At 44.7% G+C, this 14,740-nt stretch overlaps 1 protein-coding gene across 1 annotated transcript in view; it reads right to left on the bottom strand.

Annotated features, from left to right (window-relative positions):
- Positions 1-414: 414 nt before the first annotated feature.
- Positions 415-14,740, bottom strand: part of LOC126999060 (SKI family transcriptional corepressor 1 homolog-B-like) — an 85,747-nt gene continuing 71,421 nt past the window's right edge. The window contains exons 8-9 of the mRNA XM_050861439.1: positions 11,592-11,811; positions 415-949 (exon numbers count right to left, since the gene is read on the bottom strand). Coding sequence (XP_050717396.1) covers positions 909-949; positions 11,592-11,811 — 261 coding nt within the window. The 3' untranslated portion in view covers positions 415-908. The remainder of the gene's footprint in view (positions 950-11,591; positions 11,812-14,740) is intronic.

Raw genomic sequence — 14,740 nt, 5'->3', positions numbered from 1 at the left:
ATATATATATATATATATATATATATATATATATATATATATATATATATATATATATATATATATATGTGTGTGTGTGTGTGTGTGTGTGTGTGTGTGTGTGTGTGTTGGGGGGGGGAATTCCTGAAAACACACACTTGAGGCCTGGATAGGTTCCTTCCGAGGGGGATCGAGACACAGCGTCGAGTGAACATTCTCAACAACAATCAGGATATTTTTCCTAATAATAAAATACCAAGATGACGAGACACCGGGTATGAAGTGCTGCAGAGAGGAGAGCCTTCGCCAACACTGTACAATAGGTAATAATAATAGTAATAGTAATGATAATAATAATAATAATAATAATAATAATAATAATAATAATAATAATAATAATAATAACAATAATAATAATAAAATGCAGCGCGCAGGCCCCTCGTCATGACTCAGGTGGCAGCTCTGTCTGGCATTATCTGGAACGATCTGAAACTGTGGAACATGTCGCATTACCTCGGCGCTCCCTCCGTACCTTCAGCTTCTTGAAAGAGCTCTTCGCCTTGAATCTCACCGTTGGAGTCTTCGTGATGGATGACAACACCACGTAATGCAGAAGTTGACCTCGCCACCACCACCACCACTTCCACTACCCACTGTCCTCCACAATCTCCACCAAGCACACGCGTAACACATCCTCCTTCTCAGTCTCTTCCACACCACTAAGAGGGGAACGATAAGAGTGAGTGGGCGTTGTCACACTCCGGTTAGCAAGCTTGTACTAGGGCCAACAGACGAGCCATCGGAGCCACCAAAGACAGCGCAGTTTTAGGAGGAGCGAGAGGGCTGATCCAAGGCGAATCACAAGCCAGTCAGACATGAGCCACCAGTCGCCACCAGTGAGCCACCATTAAGGAGCCATCAGTGCAGGCTTAAGGAGTAGACGTCACGTTGGAGGAGGAGTCGAGCCAGTCTGTGAGAGAGAGAGAAAGGGAGAGGTTACAGTCTGTTAGCCATACGTGACCTCGTGACATATGCAAGGAGGGGCCGGCATCTGATTTGGTGTAGCACAATTATTCATGTGACACGTTATATACTGGTGATGACGGGTTAGATATAGTTTGTGACAAGCAAATACACACACACACACACACACACACACACACACACACACACACACACACACACACACACACACAAACACAAATAAACAAAAAAGAGAAAATATAAAGGGGATTGTTACATTTATACATACACTAGATCCCAAAATACATAACCACCCAGAAATTTACTTTATTATCATTATTATTATTAGTAGTAGTATATGTATTAGCATTAGTAGTAGTAGTTAGATCTATGAAAGGGCATCCAGGAAAAAGAATATATATTTCAAACAGAGTCTCCTCGATGATCATAAGCAACTCAATACAGACAGAGACAGTAACTTAGACTCTCTCATCAACATATATACACAACACAACCTATTAATCAATGAACCAGGGCGTGATTTCCTTAACATGGGACGATCAGTATATAACATTACAAAGCAGAACCAACCCTCGAGTCTCGCACATCTGTTCTGCCTTCGCGCTCTCTCTAACTCGTGGAAATCTCAGTTTTTTTTTTCGATCTCTCACGTTAGATCAGAACGCGTTAGTATGGTCCGTGAGTGGCGTGATTAGCGATACTGCTTTTTGCTTTTCTGTAAGCGTATTATCCGTCAATCTCAATTATTCAAAGGGTTTAATCTGACGCTATCGGAGCATGCACACTATCGCTGCGGTACGAATAAACACACACACACACACACACACACACACACACACACACACACACACACACACACACACACACACACACACACACACACACACACAAAATACAAAAAAATAACACACACACAGGACATTTGGTAAAGCTGTATATTTTTCGTCCTAACACCCTTTTCTCGCTTCTGATCAGAGTGGTGTTACGATACTGAGATAAAGTGACTGACTGGCTTCCAAAAAATTCCACTTCAGAAGATTCCACCCTCGAAAATCTAACCCCCCCCCACACACACGCACTCATTCCCACCACCATCAACACACCTCATCGCCGCCCCATTCGTAAATCAGTTGTTTATTTTCCAGCACTTGGCGGCGCATCGGGGCATGAAACAGTATGAGTATTAATGCCAAGCCACAGCCGGCATGCACTTGTTTAACCTATTCACTCCCTCTCTCCCTCCCTCTCTCCCTCTCTCTCACCCGACCTCACTCTTTCATCCTTTCCCTCGCTCGCCATCCTCCTTCGCCCTATCTTTTCCTGTCTCTTTAACTCCTCTCTCTTTCTCTGCTCTCTCTTTCTCTTTCTCTTTTTACAATAATTGATCTCTATTTTTTTCGTGGCTAAATTTTTCTTCGTTCCTTTTGTACTTCATATCACTCTCTCCTTCTCCTTCTCATTCCCTTCTCCTCTTCCTCAACCTCTCTCTCTCTCCTCCAACCTCCCTCCTTTTCAACCTTCCTTCCTTCCCCATAAACAACGAGCACACACAACGATCATACTCTCCGCCTCTTCAACTTATGGTAAAACACACGCCCGCGGCCCATAAAGTGTTGGAGCTTCCTTAGGCGGGTGAGCATCCAATTCCAAGCGAGCAAATTCACGTAGTAAGTGTGCGGCGCCTTTATGCAGTGTGGGTGTTAAGCAGATTGGCTGTCGAGGCGGATTTTACGAGCATATTAGTGGGAGTCGCGGCGGTAAGGTTTAAGGCTGTGCTGGGAGGCTGACGCGAGCTCTGCCGCTGCTCTCGCCCGTTGTGTCCCTGTTGTTGTGTTGTTATGTTGGTGCCTCAAGACGAACGCTGAGTAGATGGGATGTAGATGGTTATTGAGGGACTTGTGCATAAGGAGACGTGTGCGTGTGGGGGGTGGGGGGTTTAGGTGGAAATCTGGACTCATGGGCTTATACGAGAGATTAAGGAGTGGGAAAGAGATGGAAGGAGGAGGAGGGGGAGAGGAGATAGGAGATGGTTAAGGGAATTCATACATAGAAAGGCGTATGTGTATATGTTTGTGTGTGTATGTATGTGGTTTATGTGTCATCTCTTTTTAAACTCGTGGGGATAAACAGAGAATTAAGGGGCGGGGAAAGAGACGAGAGGAGGAGAAGGAGGAGGAAGAGGAGGATGAGAAATAGCGGAAGGAGAGTAAAGTAAGAAATGATGAATGAAAAGAAAAAAAAAGTAACGCATGAGAAGACATTTGGTTTACATCAGTGGTTCTTAAACTTTTTTGAAATGGGTCTTTCCCTCCACGCCCCCTTGCATATTAGCTCACGCTCTTCGTAACAAAATAACAAATATTCCAAAAACAAAAATTTCAACTTTTCCCCCAAGGCACGCGCCCCATGGAAATTACTAACGCCCCCCTAGTCTGGAGTGCCCACCAGGACGAGAGATTAAGGAGCAAGAAATGAGACGAAAAGTGGAGATGGAAGAGGAGGAGAGAAAAAGGAAGGGAAGGAAAATAAAGAAGAAAGAAGAGGAAGAGGAAAAAAACAGGAACAGGAACCAGATGGAAAACTAGGACGAGCGATTAAGGAGCAAGAAATGAGACGGAAAGTGGAGATGGAAGAGGAGGAGAGAAAAAGGAAGGGAAGGAAAAAAAAGAAGAAAGAAGAGGAAGAGGAAAAAAAAAAACAGGAATAGATCGCAAATTATAATCTTTTTCTCAGTCACTCAATACGAACGCATCATCAAGCAAGACAAAAACAACAACAACGATAGCAACAACAACAACGACAACAACAACACTATAACGCCATCGCCACCGCCGTCCAAGCACGTTAATTTTCTACTTAGTATGTAAATTAACGAATCTAACTGACGGAGCGGCGGCGGAGCAGAGACTGATGCCGAGTAAACAGCGGCCGTCATCACTCAGGCAAACATCAGACGACGATGACGACTACACTGGCTGATGATGTTGATGGTGATGTTGATGATCTTGATGTTGATGATGTTTAGTGATGCTGTTTTGTTTGCTCTGTTTCTGTCTCTGTCTTCATTTCTGTCTTTTTCTCACTTTATTTTTCTTTCTTTTCTTTTCTCTTTATTCTTTTTTTTTTTCATGATGATGTTGATGTTTGGTGATGCTGTTTTGTTTGGTATCTGTCTCTGTGTCTCCGTCTCTGTTTCTGTCTCTCTCTCTCTCTCTTTCTTTCTTTTCTTTCTTTCTTTATTCTTTCTTTTTTCATTTCCTACTTTCTTTATCTTAATTTCCTCCTTCAACTCTCCTCTTTTTCTTTCCCCTCTTTAATTTATCTTTATCTCCCTCTATCACTATTTCTTTGCTCGCTTTTTTTTTACTTCATTTCCTTCATTCCCTCTTTCTTTTCCTCCTTTCCTTCCTTCCTTTTCCTTACTTTCCTCTCTTCAGTTCTTTCCACAATTCCTCAACAATGCAATCACAACTACTACAACCATTTCTCTCTCTCTCTCTCTCTCTCTCTCTCTCTCTCTCTCTCTCTCTCTCTCCAGTGCAGTAAAGGTCCAGAGCTGCGGAGTAACTCTTTGCCGCCGCTCAATGCATAAAATTAAAATGTATAATCAGGAGGCGAGGGTGGAGCGAGGTGGTGGTGGTGGTGGAGTGAGTGGTGGTGGTGGTGGAGTGAGTGTGGTGATATGAAACCCATCTTTATCATTATCAATTATTATCATTATTATTATTACCGAGACGAAGAAGAGGAGGAGGAAGAGAAGGAAGGAGAGGAAAATTAAAGCGAAAACGAAAACAACAAGAACAATAAAAAAACAAGAAGAATAAAAGGAGAACTAAACAAGAACAGAAAATGTGTGTATGTTATATGAAGGAAAAAAAACAACAACTAAGGGAAAATGAAAGAAAATAACACCATTCAAGACTTCCAAGCTTATAAATGCATGAAATTAATATACAAGTACAATCAGTCACGGCAGGAGTGCATGAAGATGGATGGGGGTGGAAGGTGATGCAGTGGAGTTAGTTAGTGAGTTGGTATGCGGTGTTTTATTATTGCTGAGTCATCCTAATAAACGAGGAGCTGGTGGTGGTGGTGGTGGGGGGGGGGGGGGGGAGGGTGGGGGAGGGTCGCTGCTGCACCTACTTTGAATATTAATGAATCAAAAGGAAGACAAAAAAAAAAAGAGGATGTTTACCACCGTTTATAATCTCTGGAAGCCGTGAGTGAGTGAGTGAATCATTACGTGGTGGTGGTGGTGGTGGTGGTGATGATGTCTGCTTGATTGAGAGACATAACGAGAGGTATAAAAAAGGAGAGAAAAAAAAGAAAAAAAAATAGCTTTGTTTCACTGTAATAGTAGTAGTAGTAGTTTTGTTATTGTATCTGTTATTGTTATTGGTGTTTCTGTTATGGCTGTTATTGTTATTGCTACTATCATTGTTGTTGTTGTTGTTGTTGTTTTAATGTTGACGCTCATATACTACAGTTACCGTCATCGTCCTCGCCATTGTTTAGCACCGTGACGTATTCGCTGAAGACACTTAAAGACACTTCGTCGGGGCCCTAAAATATATCACGCAAGTCTTTGGTTTGCGAGGCAGCCGATCCGATAACAGTGTATTGAGCCGAGTGTGTGTGTGTGTGTGTGTGTGTGTGTGACGGTAACTCAGCCAGAACAACACTTACCACTTAGCCACATTCGCCAATACGTTAAATAATGCATCGGTCAGGAGAGAAAAAAAATATAAGTGACTGAATCTTTCCTACTTACGCAAGGCTGAGGGCTTTAGTCAATAGGGCGAATATAACTTAAACTCTTTCAAGACGGGAGAGAGTATCAAGACAGCTTCGGGGTACGATTAGATCATTCCATTTTGGGGACCTCTTTTGTCTTATTACTTAGATATAAAGTGTTGTAATCCATATCTTCATACATGACTTCGTGATTAACGCTCACTCTGCGTCCCTACTTGTAATAAAATGGTGTGCCTAAATCAGAATAAAGCTTTACTCAGTTCTTAAGTTAGACAATATACGGACTGAGCAGAGTAAAGAAAAGACTCAAGGAAGGACTGAATAAGACGAGACTGACTTGAAACATGACATAGCTTTCAATATACATGTACTGGATGAATACAGTAAGGAAAGGCATAAAGAAGGATTAGACAAGGCGAGAGTAGCTTCAAAAACAGCATAATTTTAGTCCAGTCCTCCCAAAACTTTAAATAAGGCTGATACACTCGGAAAATACACGACTGAAACTAATACAAAAGAATCTGATACGAGAGAGGGTTGAACAAGGCAAGAGTGGCTTAAAACAGAACACAGCTAACCTAACCCTTCCAAAACCACAAGAAATGCCAGTCAGAAAATATACGACTGAAACTATACAAAAGAATCTGATACGAGGGAGAATTGAACAAGGCAAGAGTGACTTAAAACAGAACACGGCTAACCTAACCCTTCCAAAACCACAAGAAATGCCAGTCAGAAAATATACGACTGAAACTAATACAAAAGAATCTGATACGAGGGAGAATAGAACAAGGAAAGAGTGGCTTAAAACAGAACACAACTATAACCCAACCCGTCCACAACCTCAACTAATGCTAACCAGAAAATATACGATTGAATCCAAGACTAAACAAAGCACAAAGAAAGCTTGAACAAGGCGAGAGTGGCTTAAATATAACACATCTTACCACTTGCATAGTGCTGAATATGTAACAGTAAAAATACGAGGAAATCTAAGAGGTATGATGGATGGCGGGAGCGAAAGAGTGTTTAGTGAATGAGTGTGACATGTAGAGCAATATTTACCGCCTAAGGTCTGCGAAAAGGATTTGAATATTGTAGTGTTGGAATGCATGTCAGAGAGGATCAGAGGAAGAAAGCAAGTGGGTGAGAGAGAGAATAGGGAAGAAAGTGGACTAGAGTACAGAGACGAGGAAGAGAGCAAGTGGTTGAGAGAGAGATAGGGAAGAAAGTGGCCTAGAGTACAGAGACGAGGAAGAGAGCAAGTGGGTGAGAGAGAGAATGGAGAAGAAAGTGGCCTAGAGTACAGAGACGAGGAAGAGAGCAAGTGGTTGAAAGAGAATGCGGAAGAAAGTGGCCTAGAGTACAGAGACGAGGAAGAGAGCAAGTGGTTGAGAGAGAATGGGGAAGAAAGTGGCCTAGAGTACAGAGACGAGGAAGGGAGCAAGTGGTTGAGAGAGAATGGGGAAGAAAGTGGCCTAGAGTACAGAGACGAGGAAGAGAGCAAGTGGTTGAGAGAGAGATGGGGAAGAAAGTGGCCTAGAGTACAGAGACGAGGAAGAGAGCAAGTGGTTGAGAGAGAGAATGGGGAAGAAAGTGGCCTAGAGTACAGAGACGAGGAAGAGAGCAAGTGGGTGAGAGAGAGAATGGGGAAGAAAGTGGACTAGAGTACAGAGACGAGGAAGAGAGCAAGTGGGTGAGAGAGAGATAGGGAAGAAAGTGGCCTAGAGTACAGAGACGATGGAGAGAGCAAGTGGTTGAGAGATGGGGAAGAAAGTGGACTAGAGTACAGAGACTGAGACTAAGACCCGAAACAAAGGCAGGTCGACACAAACGTTGGTATGAGGACAGACTAAAAAAATGACAGACACGAAGGACAAAACACACAAAAATAAATACCGATGATAATGATAAGGACTACAGTGACAGAATTACTAGGTCCATGAGTCAAAGACGAGCCCCGAGGTGATCAAGATGACTAAAATAGGAGGCTTGATCAAGACCATTACAGCGACCAGGAACAAGAACAAAAACAAACCCAACACTAAGACCGCGACGCAGATGACGACTACGAAGGCCGATGTTAAGACCTCCATAGACAAAAATAACGACCCCGAAACATGGAACAAAACTGATTAACTAACAAACTGATGGTAATGACAATAAAATAGCTTGAGATTTAAAACAAAGTAACTAACATGGAGGATCAGGTAACAAAAAAGACTAAAGCTTGTCCTGGTTATCTAACAAACGAGCTGGGAGGGAAAGGCGCACGATAACATGAATAAAACTATGGAAGGAAGGTAATTGGCGAGGATAGGACAGGTGTTGGTGGACGGCGGTTACCTAACGAGCGGAAACACGCGACGATGACCCTACTTCAACCTTGTCTGTCTGTGTACCTGTCTGTGTGTCCGTGTGCGTGAGTAAGTCTGTGTCTCTCTCTCTGTTGTTGCGTGTTTGTGTCTGTGTCCTCGTGTGTCTGTTTCTGTCTGTTTCTACGATAACCTAAAATTTGGTGAGCGTCCGTGACTGTTTATTTTCGTGCTATTGCCCTATTCTACGTCCCCATGTGTGTGTGTGTGTGTGTGTGTGTGTGTGTGTGTGTGTGTGTGTGTGTGTGTGTGTGTGTCTATGTACGTGTCCATGTGTGTGTGCGTGAGTCCGTCTTTGTATCTGTCCAGCACCAAATTACAGCACCAGATCTTATCGCGCCACCTGCCGCCGCGGTGCTAATTGGTAAAGGTAAATAAAGACCCCTATAACTTGACCCCCCTTCCCCCCTCGCTCCGGGTGTAGGGGGGTGTAAGGGCGTAAGGGTGAGTAGGGAGCAATAAGGGAGGAGTCACAGCAACGTTAGTAATTGCGTGGATCATTATTCCTTCATTAAAGCTACACGACATCACAGAGGGAGGGAGGGAGAGAGGGAGGGTGAGGGAGAGAGAGGGAGGATAGGAAGGGAGGGGCAGAGAGAGAGAGAGAGAGAAAGGGAGAAGATACGGAGGAAGGGGGAGAAAGAGGAGGAAGGAGGGGAGAGAGAGAAAGGAGAGCAGAGGAGAGGAGAGAAGAGAGGAGAGTAAGAGAGGGAGGGAGGAAAGGTAAGGGAGGGAGAAGAGGTAGGGAGATAGGGAGGGAAGAGGAAGAGGGAGTTTTCAAAGCACTTCTCTAACCAAACTCTAACGGGATCAGAGGAATGGAGGAAGGGAGAGGAGAGTAGAGGAGAGGGAAACATGGAAACTCGGAAATATGTAAATACAGGCAACAGTCCACCCTCGCAAAATCTCCTAATCAGCTGTATCGTTCATTTTCAGTCCGTTCAGCCTTTCCGCATATTTTCCTTAGTAATCTAGCTTAACATTATCACAATCTCTCCATATCTAGTGCTTCATATATTTCCAGTCCATCATCCTTACCGTACATTAATTTCACTTTACGGTATCCACATGTTCCAAAGCCTGACATAACCACCCACCCACCCACCTACCCACATATACGACGTCTCCACAAAACTCACGTCGCAGCAGTAGTAGTAAGGAGAGGCGGAAAGAGAGAGAGGGTTATACGTGTTTCTAAGCCTGAGATCTCCCCAACCCATCCACACATCCACCCACAGAACGTCGCCACAAGACCCGAAAATTACCTCTCTTCAGGCCTATCGTACCTTTTTTTTCCTACTTTTTTGTTGTTTTTAGTTTTTTGCCCTTGAGCTGCCTCCCTTGCTGTAGAATAGAAGACCCGGCTCGCCTCTATAGCCATCGTGAGGTGAGGCGAAGAGGCAGGGACAGAGGGAGGGCGAGAGGGGAAGAGAGGGTGAGAGAGGGAGGAACGCGTGTGACATCGAACATAAATACTTGATTGGAGCGTACGGCGGTGCGAAGAGGCGGTGCGCGTCCCTCCCGTGCTGTTACCTGCCCGGACAGACACACAGGTAATTACTGCACTAACGAGACTGCAGCGTGGAAGCCCTAAAGGTTGTAGGGGGTGAGGGGTGAGGGAGGGAAGGGAAGGGAAGGGAAGGGAAGGGAAGGGAAGGGAAGGGAAGGGAAGGGAAGGGAAGGGAAGAGAAAACAAGACACAGACACAGACAGACAAAGAGACAGACAGACAGACAGACAGACATAGACTCACACCCCACAGAAAGAGACAGACAGTTGCAGAGATAGAGATAGAGAGAAAGACAGGCGTGGAGAGAGAGAGAGATACACACACACACACAGAGACAGAGAGTGAGAGAGACAGAGACAGAGAGAAAGAGAGAGAGATAAAGGGGTTGCGTGACTGCCAAGGAAGAGAGAGGGAGAGAGAGAGGGTGGGTCGGGAATCGGGAATCGGGAATCGGGACAGAGGCAGCAGTCAAGGGTCGTTAAAGGGCTTGCATGGAATCATCGTCAACCTCGTCGTCGTTGTCGTGTCCCTCCCACACTTAACACTCGCCGCACACTCCGATTACACTGATGAACGCTAATGGCCCTCACGTCCACCGCTGAAGTGCGTGATAATTGAGTGAGGGAGTGGAGGGAAGGAGGGAAGGAAGGGAGGGAAGGGAAGACTTTTGTTACTTCTTCACCTCAAGAACTAGTGGTGAAGTGGAGGATGTTTTTTTCCTGAGGGTTGGAAGACACGGAAAAGGATGGAGGGAGACAGGGAGGGAAGGAGGGTGGGAGGGAGGGAAGGGATGGGTGGGGAGACTCTTGTTAATTCATCACCTCAAGAACTACTGATGAAGAGGATGATGACTTTTCTGAGGGTTGGAAGACACGAAAGAGGACGGAAGGAGGAAGAGAGGAAGGAGGGAGGGCGGAAGGGAAGGAAAGACTCTTGTTAATTCATCACCTCAAGAACTACTGATGAAGAGGATGATGACTTTTCTGAGGGTTGGAAGACACGAAAGAGGACGGAAGGAGGAAGAGAGGGAAGTAGGGAGGGCGGAAGGGAAGGAAAGACTCTTGTTAATTCATCACCTCAAGAACTACTGATGAAGAGGATGATGACTTTTCTGAGGGTTGGAAGACACGAAAGAGGACGGAAGGAGGAAGAGAGGGAAGTAGGGAGGGCGGAAGGGAAGGAAAGACTTGTTAATTCATCACCTCAAGAACTACTGATGAAGAGGATGATGACTTTTCTGAGGGTTGGAAGACACGGAGGAAGAGATTGTTTTTCATGTAACGTCCTTGTACCTGTTAATTAAGCTCTTTACCTGTTGTGTATTTACCTGTTGCCTATATACCTGTCAGTTTTAAGGTGTTACCTCTTTGATCACTTCCACTTTATTGATTCTCTGAGGTTTGGTAGACGTGGAAGAGGAGATTCTTTTCCATGTAACGTCCTTTTACGTGTCAATTTTAAGTCCTGTGCCTTTTTCAATACCCTTTCTCCTCTGTTTTTTGTTTTACGTTCCTTAGCTATCGAAGCATCTCTTGTGTTGTTCTGTATTGTCTCTCCAAGATCTTTTATTTTAGCTCTTGTTATGCCATTTAAGTCGTCAAACACCTACACCTCGTATATTGTTTTGTCACGCTCTTCATTTCCTTAAACACCGCCTCATCTCTCTCTCTCTCTCTCTCTCTCTCTCTCTCTCTCTCTCTCTCTCTCTCTCTCTCTCTCTCTCTCTCTCTTCAGTCTCGCCCTTCCTGATCCACACCTAAGCTTCCGCCCTTTCACTATAGGAGATCGTAGGAAGCATTGTATGACTTCATATGTACATCAACTGTGCAAAATCAAAACAAATTAAATAAATAACAACAAAAACAACAACTACAACTACTACTACTGCCCTTCCTCCTCCTACTACTACTGCTACAACAATTCAATACGTAAAGAAAACGGAACAAAAACCAAGACGTAGTAATGATCTCACAACGTCAATCACTAACCTTTTGCCAGGTGGTGTGTGGGCTGCAGGGCGGCGTGCAGGCTGTGGTGGAGGCTGTGGTGCAGGCTGTGGTGCAGGTGGGAGGTGTAGGTGTACTTGAGCCGCGCCATCTGCTCCACGCGCCGGTGAGCTTCCATCTCCCGCAAGAAGAAGAGCTTGAGCCGCGGGTCCTCATCGGTGGCGCTGACGCTGGTGGGGGAGTCACTGGCGGCGGGAGGGAGCTGCGAGGGGGCGAGAGAGGAGGAGGGTGAGGTTAGGCCAGAGACAGAGACAGATAGAGAAGACAGATAGACGAGGAGGAAGAGTGCACGAGGTTAGCCAGGACAGAGCTCTACACATAAGCACGGCAAACACTAACAGATGGAAATGAAAATAATAAGACAGATCAGCCACTCTCTCACCCAGACATACACATAAACAGACAGACACAAACAGACCGATAAAAGATGAGGATGACTGTGTTGATGATGATGACGATGATGAATTGGGGTCTCCTAAAAAAATGACATACAACTTTATGGAATTTGACGATAAAATATGATGAAATTAAGGATATTACGAACCTAAATTAATCATATAACCATACAAATAGGTAAGCACGCACACACACACACACACACACACACACACACACACACACACACACTCCCCCACCACACACACACACACACGCACGCGGCAATATACCACGATTATTACACAAAACAAACACACATGAATCAGTTACAGTTTCCCCTCCACCCTGCATGGCTGAGACCCTTCTATGGGGATGACGTGCAAATTAAAATGATGAGTGTGTGCTTGGAGTTGACACGCTTTCCCTCCCTTCCCTTCCCTTCCCTTCCCTTCCCTTCCTTTCCCTTCCATTCCGTTCCGTTCCCTTCCCTTTCGTTCCTTTTCGTTCCGTTCCCTTCCCTTCCTTTCCCTTTCCTTTCCTTTCCTTTCCTTTCCTTTCCTTCCCTATCCTTTCTTTCCCTTCCCTTTGCTGCGAGTGTTGTGTGTTGTGTGTGTGTGTGCGTGTGTGTATGTGTGACTCTCTCTCTCTAACACGTGGCGAAGATCATTGCTTGGAAGGGAGGCAGCTCAAGGGCAAAAAAAACAACAACAACAATAAAAAGGCCCTCTAGACGCTGCTCCGGCCAAACGAAGAAAGAACGAGAGGGCAAAATAGAGATCAGTATAGATGAGTGCATCATGCCAACTGGGCCGAGGTGATAGTGACGGGAAATAAGGAAAAAAAATGATAGATAAGGAAGAAGTATGGAAAAATAAATATGGGAGAAATAATGGAGGTAAATGTTCGAGTGATATTGCTCTGTGCTGTGCTGATGTCATGGTTAATAGAAATATAAGTGTGTCATGGCAACGAGTGTGTATGTGTGACTTGCTATTTAACCTGGTACCAGCGAAGGGCCGAATTTTTGCCATGACGTAAACCCTCCCAAAATAGATGATGCATAAACTGATCACACATGCGTGTATATATATAATGAAATGGTTTGCGTGAATGATGATTTTTTTCTCATTATTCTCGCTTAGAAGGGCCTTTAAGAAACATGATCCCCGCAGCTACCGGGTGACGAACGAGGGCTTTGCGGCGTGCTGATGTCATGGTTAGTACAAACAAGCGTGTGTGTGCTGATCCCGGGGCTGACAAACGTGTGTGCTTTCCCCCAATGTTGAGACTCTTGTTTACGTGTGTGAGTCGCTGTTACATGCGAGGAGAGATGAAAAGAGCTTTGTGTTGCGTCATACCTAATACAAATACAAGTGTGGGGCCCGACAAAAGCGAGACCAATGATTCGTATATACAAGGGGAAAAATTATGATGTTTTCTAAGGTACAATTGCCCACCAAAGTTATCAAACAATGAGTGATACAATAGAGAACGAGCGAAAGCAGGAGTGAATGGGGGGGGGATAGTGTTGCGTGTAAGAGACATTTGTTTTATTTGTTGTAGATCGTGTTGATATGTTTTTATTTAAAGTACGGTTGTTCCCCCCAAGTTGTCAGTGGAAATAATAGACGAAAAAGAAGATGATGAAAGACAGTGGGAGTGAATGGGAGCTTTTGTAGCGTGTGAAAGGGATTTATCTTATCTGCGTTTAGATCGTTTTGATATGTTTTTTTACGTAAGTTTATTCCCCCCAAGTTACCAGCGGCAATAGTGTGCGATAGAGATTAGAAACGAGCGAAAACAGGCGTGAACAGGCGGCCGTTTGCTTGTGGTACGTGTGAAGGTGTTTGTTTTCAGATAGTGTTGGTATTGTTCATATTTCTTCGCGTGCTGGAGTGAGATTTGCTTTCCTCTCTGACTCACTGCATGTCTGATTATTTTCACTTTTTGTCCACGCAGGTTTTAGGTAATGGACACACACTCGCAGGTATGTTCTTGGTGTCTGTAATGTTTATTTCCTAATCTATAAACACGCAGACACACACGCACGCACACACACACTCACCTCCTCCCGCCCCCCACACACACATACACACATTTACTACATTGGAGGGATTCATTTAGCGAACCAACAAAAGCACATACTTATATACGGTTCATGAATTTCACTCCTTCACGTATTTCTGGTAATGGCTCGTCTATTTCGTATACTATGAAGCTTAACACGCCTCGCTCATTCCCAGCACACGTGTCACACATTTACAATACAATACTCGTAATGATCCTATAGTTAACACATGAATAACTCACTAGTAAGCTCTGAAACACCCTGATACTACTTATGAAAACAAAGGGAATGCAGGAAGTGTTAAGTCAGGCAGAGCGTCAGCGATGGAGCACGTATATACCTTCCTCTCAGCCTCTGTCTCTCATCACCTTTGTCCGATCATCATTAAGGACTGCAGTGGCTCCTCTATACACGCGCGTCAGCCTACAGCGTGGAGTGTTGTCGCCGCCGCTGTGTCTGCCCTTCAACTGAGCCAACACAAGACCGCCTCATCCCCCTCAACAGCCCGTCATAACAAGGGCTAAGACAAAGACGAGACGGAGACAACGAAGGCAAGACTTACACGATGTACACAACGCATGCGCCTCCACCCCCCCTCCCACACACACACAGCGCCCCAAAGCTTCGGTAAGTGTGTAGTTAGAAGGCCAGAGCTGCACTAAGATTAGGTGTTTTATTCTGTACT

This window comes from Eriocheir sinensis, chromosome 15, assembly GCF_024679095.1.
Source record: "Eriocheir sinensis breed Jianghai 21 chromosome 15, ASM2467909v1, whole genome shotgun sequence".
NCBI lineage: Eukaryota > Metazoa > Arthropoda > Malacostraca > Decapoda > Varunidae > Eriocheir > Eriocheir sinensis.
Note: the sequence above shows the minus strand (reverse complement) of the source record. Positions and strands in the feature narration are given on the sequence as shown.